The 6,000-nt window shown below is 57.4% G+C and overlaps 1 protein-coding gene across 2 annotated transcripts in view; it reads left to right on the top strand.

The window, feature by feature from the left end:
- Window positions 1-6,000, top strand: part of LGR6 (leucine-rich repeat containing G protein-coupled receptor 6) — a 113,725-nt gene that overhangs the window by 23,103 nt on the left and 84,622 nt on the right. The window contains exon 2 of one of the 2 annotated variants that reach the window (XM_012655906.1): window positions 4,634-4,705. In XM_012655906.1, the coding sequence (XP_012511360.1) occupies window positions 4,634-4,705 (72 nt within the window). Of the gene's footprint in view, window positions 1-4,633; window positions 4,706-6,000 lie in introns of those variants that run through there. The other variant, XM_012655908.1, reaches the window with a different exon arrangement.

The raw sequence follows: 6,000 nt of genomic DNA on the forward strand, positions 1-6,000 counted from the left end.
AGTTACTTAGTGTTGTGCTGTGGCAGCAAAGGCAGGTTCAGTGCTAGGTTGAGTGAGTGTCTATCAAATACCACAGGGACACAAAGGACACTGCCCCGCTCTGCCGGGAGAGGCTGGAAAGGCCTTACAGAGGAGGTGACTATGGGACATAGCCATGCCTGGGGACAGGGGCTCATCTCCTGCCCACTCTAACTGGCCTTTTCCTGAGGGTAGCAGCACGCATGCACACAGACACAGACACACGCGCGCGCACACATACACACACATGCTAACTATGGAGGTGATGATTATGTTAATTGGGTTGATTGTGGTGATTATTTCACAATGTATGCATATATCAGATCATCAAGTTGTACACATTAAGTCTATACAATAAAAATAAATTAAAACAACTGGCCTTTTTCTGGCTGCAGAGATGGACCACCCAAGTCCACAGCCAAGACGGTAGGAAATGGGATCCTCGCTTGAGGCCAGGAGTTCGAGACCAGCCTGCAAGAGGGAGATCCCGTCTCTATAAAAAATAGAGGCCGGGTGTGATGGTGGACACCTGTAGTCCCAGCTACTCAGGAGGCTGAGGCAGGAGGATTGCTCGAGCCCAGGAGTGTGAGGTTGCTGTGAGTTAGGCTGACGCCACTGCACTCTAGCCTGGGTGACAGAGGAAGACCCTGTCTCAAAAAAAAAAAAAAAGAAAGAAAAAGAAAAGAAAAAGGGATCCTGCCTCTCTGGCTTGGTCTGTAGGGAGGAGGCGGGGCCCGTTGCTCCGGGTCCACCCAGCAGAACCCAGGGGCTTCGTGGGTTGTTGCCTGTTTCCCCTACAGGAGAAATTCAAACAGACACAATGCCCCACGGCCCTGGCGTGTCAGCCAGGTTGCCCTAGGGGAGGGTCTCCTATTACTCCAGCCCCTCCAGCTGCTCTCTGCCCCCCCACAGTTCCCCAGCATCCTCCCTCTTATCAAACCTGTTCCCTGTCTCCATGGTGGCAGGCCTCGCCCAGCTTCCCTGGGTGGTCCGATTGCCTCACAGTGTGAAACTCTGAGAACATTTTCCTAAAGTGAAGCCAGAAACTTCCACTTCCTGTGCCCAGGGCTGCCCCTCTCTTCTCTCCTCTCGTTTCCCCTCCTGCCAGCCTCACCCCATTGACACCCCACCCCGCCCCACCGTGGCCGTGTGGAGCTGAGAGCACACGTAGCCCCTGCAGGTATCCCCAGGGCTCCCAGGAAGAAGGCTCAAGCCCTGTCTCGATCCCCTTGCTGTTCCGTGGAGGGCAGCAGTTTACGGGGGACGTGAAGTGTGGTGCCTCTTGTCCAAAAAGTATCAAGAATTTCAAAACAGCAGAGAATTAAACTAAGTCTGGGCACTTTGGAGAGTGGAAGGCTATGCAACTGCACGGGTCACATGCCTGCGAAGCCGGCCCTGGAGAGCGGCAGCGTGTGTGTGCGTGTGTGTGTGTGTGTGCGTGCGTGTGTGTGTGTGTGGTGTGTGGTGGTCATAGGGTGATAGTTGTGGGGCAGAGTCTGAGCTCAGGCATTGGCCGCAAGGTGGATTGGACCCCAAAACAGCATTGCTGGGCTATCTGTTTTCCTCCCTGGGGCCTGGGGACAGACCAGAGAGGATGCCAGAGGCCAAGAGAAGAAACTCGCTTGCCCAAGGTCACACAATCAGACAAGGTTTTTCAGCCTAAAAGGCTGATCAGACTTGGGTGAGCCTGTCCATTTCCCCTAAAAGTTTCTCTCTTTGTAATAGGTGGATGCTTCGAGAAAGTTTGTGACTTTTTAACAGTCCAACGCTGCAAGGTGCACGTGTACAGATACATGAACCCTCATGCATGACACACGCATGCCCAGCACCCACAAGACAAGCGCGTCCAGGAGCTCAGGCATCCCAGTACTCTCTCTCTGCCCCTTTGCAAATCCTTACAGGCTCATACGGGCAAGCACAGGTAGCCAGAACCAAACCCCAGGCAGCCGGGCTCGGGGTGCCCTCTCCTTTCCTCTGGATCCAGGCATGGCCCGAATGTCTGAGCTGTGTTCTCCAGGTTGCACAGAGACCAGCTGCGCAGCCGACCTCGCAGGACAGCCGTATGTCAGTGGAAACCACCAATCTGACAGGACAAGTTCTGTGTTTGTCATTCGTGCGTGTCCACTCCCTCCCTGTCCCCGTGAAGGCATGGCCCCCCCTGCGGCAGGGCCCGGTGCCTCTTGTCAGGGCACCTAGCCTCCAGGGCCTGCCACGCCGGCTTGGAGGCTCTGGGCCTTGAAATCCCCACTTCACCTCCCCGCACGGTTCTCTTCCTACCCCTTTCCCCTGGCACCAGCCTCACCCCTTTTCCTTTTGTGAGAGAGCCGGGGCTGAACGGGGCTCCCCCCACCCCCGCCCAGGTGAAATCCACCCCCTTGCCCCACCTCCCCCCTTTATTGAGGCTGCAGCTGTGTGTGGTTCTGGGGCAGGATGTGGGGGCGGGTGGGGGGCGCAGGGCCCCTCCTCCCCAGGGGAGAACAATGAGGCCGCTCAGGGTGGTGGGGTGGAGGGTGGGGGGCATGGAGCGACATCAGAGGCGCTGAGGCGCGGCCCCTGGAGGGACAGCTGAGTGATGAGGCCTGAGTCACATGCCCCGTGTGCTCCTTGAACTCCCGCTCGGTTCCTGTCGAGACACATCCAGAAATGCACAGGGTAAATATTTAGAGGTAATCGTTTTCGCGGCACCTCGCGCCTCCCTGCCTTGCTGAGGATGAGCCGGGTGGGGACCTGGGGGGTTTCCAGCGAGACCAGCTTCCGCAGCCTCCGCTTTGCCCTGCGTCTTCCCGGTTCCGCCCCAACCCGAGGCTAGAGGAGCCTGAAAACAGCCTGGGGACGAACCCTGGCTTGAATCGTTCTGTCCCTCACCTGCCACAGTTTCTGGCCGGCAGCCCAGAGGGGGCCCTTGTGTTTCCACATGCGACCAGGGCGGCCCGCGGACAAGAAGCAGCCCCGAGTTCCGCGTGCCAGTTCCTTGGCTCTGCCCTGCACGGAATGTCTTCCCTCCTCAGAGGACATGGAGTCCGGAGCCCGGGCTTTATCAAAGATAAAACGTCTGAGACTAAACAGTCTTTTTATAGACTGGGACTGGGCTCCCGAGCACATGCTCTCCCCGCCATTCCCGGCCTGCCCTCCTGGGCCCACGCAGAAGCACACGGCACCCTTGGGGGAAATGGAGATGCTGAGGTTTGGGGGCAAAAGCGCATTTCTAGGGAGGAAGCCGCAGGAAGGCCTGGGGCGGTGCCCAGCAATGTGGCGGTCTGGTCTGGGCCCACCTCTGCCCCCCGGCCCCGGGAGGGGGCAGGCAGAGGTGAGCAGCAGCTGTCACGAGTTTGACACAGGATGAACCCAGTGTGTCAGGCACGCAAACTCCGCTCACCCAAGCACAAACTGCGAAGAAAATGCTAACCCCAGGTGAGACCCACACACCAAGGTACCAACCCCTCCCCACCCGCCCCCAGGACGCTGAGGGAAAGGTGGAAGGAAGAAAGCAAATATTTATTGCGTATGTACTATTTATTAGGCAGCCAAGAACATTAGCTCACTTAATTCTTACAAGGACTCTACTAATTTGGTGTTATTCATTCCATTTTTATAGATGAGGAAACCAAGGGTCATAGTGGTTAAGAGCCCGAGCTCTGATAGGTAACTGTGGAGGAGAGATTTGACTCCACAGCTCAGGGCTCTTTTCTGTTTTGTTTTCTTGGATGTAAAATGGAGATAACAATGGAAACTAACTTGGGGTTGTGAGAATGAGAGAGGGTTATTGGACACAGGTTAGCCGGTGTCTGTCTGACACAGAGTACCTCCAGGAAATGTCGGTGTGATTATCGTGATTGTTCGTGCGCCGGGCATCTTAGAGGACAGGGACACCGAGACTACCCACCCGCAGGGCCTCTCAGGTGTTATGGGAGGCTTGGGAAGATCTAGGCCGTGAATCCACAGACAGTCTCCACATCCCGCCACTCAGGAATGAAGGCATCTTCTGGGATGTGCCAAGCGGTCACGTCCTCCAGCTGGAGAAAGGTAGAAGGAGGCTCCAGGAGGGGAGCAAAGGGGAAGGAGCCTGGCAGAGACCTCGGAGGGCAGCGAAAGACCACTGGCTGTGGGATTGAATAAAAGGATGACCCCTGGGCCCCCCAGGGATGATCACACTAGTGCATGAATACCGTATGAGCTTGCGCCACAGACTGGAGTGTCAGTGATCTCTGGGCCTCAGTTTCCCCATTGGTGAAAAGAGTGGATGAGGTATTATTTGTATTCAGTGACCCCTCCCTTCCTCCTCTGACATTCTGTGGATTTTTCTGTAGCTACTCCCTTCACAGGGAGGCCAGTTTCCTTCCCAGTCCTGCTCACCGCCAGTCCCAGGGGAGCCCCGCAAGGGAAGGGTGGAAGGCAGAGGGGAAAGTGGGAGACCGCATAGACGTAACACGCAGATGGCCCCAGGACGCCCGACTCCCAGCCCAGTTCTCACTCGCAGAGCGAATGCAGCAGCTGCTGCCCGACCGGCTGTGGAGTTAGGACGGCATGTGGGGTCCTGCGGGGGCTCGGCGCTGGACAGTGCAGAGGGGCCCAGACGGGCAGCTCACGGCCCCTTGCCCGTTTCCTCTCCCTGCAGAGACCTCAGCATGAACAACCTCACGGAGCTTCAGCCTGGCCTCTTCCACCACCTGCGCTTCTTGGAGGAGCTGTGAGTAGATGCTCGAGGGGCGGGAGGTGAAGCTCTGGCTACCTCTGAAAGCTGAAGGACCCAGGGCTCCCCAGGAGGTGGGGTGGGGAGGAAAAAAGGAGCTCAGGAAGCTCAAGGCTGTCTTGATCGCAGGTGTTCTTCAGCTGCTACCTGCCCCAGGTGTGAATCCCAGGGTAGCAGTGCTGGCCACACGGCGTGGAAGTCTAAAATCGAGCCTCCTTCCTCCCTGAAGCCACTGCTCTTTGCAGCTTTCCCTCCTCATGTGAATAGTCACGCCTCTCCTGAGATGACCTGCCCTCATCCCCTGCGTGCAGCCACCAGCCTCTGCCCCAGTCCCGGTGGTTCTGAGATGTCTCTCACCTCCACCCCTTGTTCTCCGTTCCCACCGCTACCGCCCCAGATGTCCCCCGCATCTGAACCAGCCTCCTAACTGACAGACCTCCTACCTCTGTCCTCAATTACTCTGCTCACCTTCAGGGTGCATCTCACCCACTCAAGAGCCTTCTGTGCCCCCGCCCCCCCAGCCTGAAGGATCTGCTTCTTAGACCTTCCCTTACAAGGTAACTTCCTCCACGAAGTCCTCCCTGGTCAACCCCCGCCCGGCGTCCACGCTCGAGCTGCGGTTCTTAAGCCTGGCCTTAAATGCCAGTGGTGCTCGTGAGTAAATCATCTCCCGGGCTGCAGGGCCTGGCTCGCCTGCTCTGGGAAGCCAGGTCACTCTGTCCCAATCCTTACTTTCAACACCTTCCGCCCTGTTTGTTCTTATTTCCACACGGAATAGACGCTTGGGGCTCTAAAAAGTTTTGCTTAAGCTGCATAAACTGTGAGCTCTTGGACCTGAAAACAGTCACAATTCCACCTTGACCCTGGCCCCGCGACTCCCCCAACAGACCCCTTCGTCTCGACCCTAGACAGTGCTCCTCAAAGATGCAGTCGACCTGCCCCTGCTGGAGTTATGGCCCCGGGGCCACGGCTGGGTTCTCCAGACCAAGCGTTTACTGAGCCCCGCTCTTTGGGTGGAAGGCAAGCTCAAGGTGCTCTGGGGGGAAACAAGATAAAACACCTGCCCGCTGCCCTCAGGGAGCTTGCGGATGCGGCTGGAGAGCTGTGGTCAGAGGGCAGCAGGGGAGTGGGGCAGCTGTTGGCGTGGGCAGCCGGCGTTCCATGTGAGGGAGAGGTCAGGGTGGGCCTGGCCAGTGGGCAGGGAAGGCTTCCTGGAGGAGGAATGTTAAGCCAGTTTTCAAAGGACGTGGACAGAGTAAGAGGTAGTGGAGTAGCCTTCCAGGTGGAGGTGA

This window comes from Propithecus coquereli, unplaced genomic scaffold (genome assembly GCF_000956105.1).
Source record: "Propithecus coquereli isolate 6110/MARCELLA unplaced genomic scaffold, Pcoq_1.0 Scaffold491, whole genome shotgun sequence".
Taxonomy (NCBI): domain Eukaryota; kingdom Metazoa; phylum Chordata; class Mammalia; order Primates; family Indriidae; genus Propithecus; species Propithecus coquereli.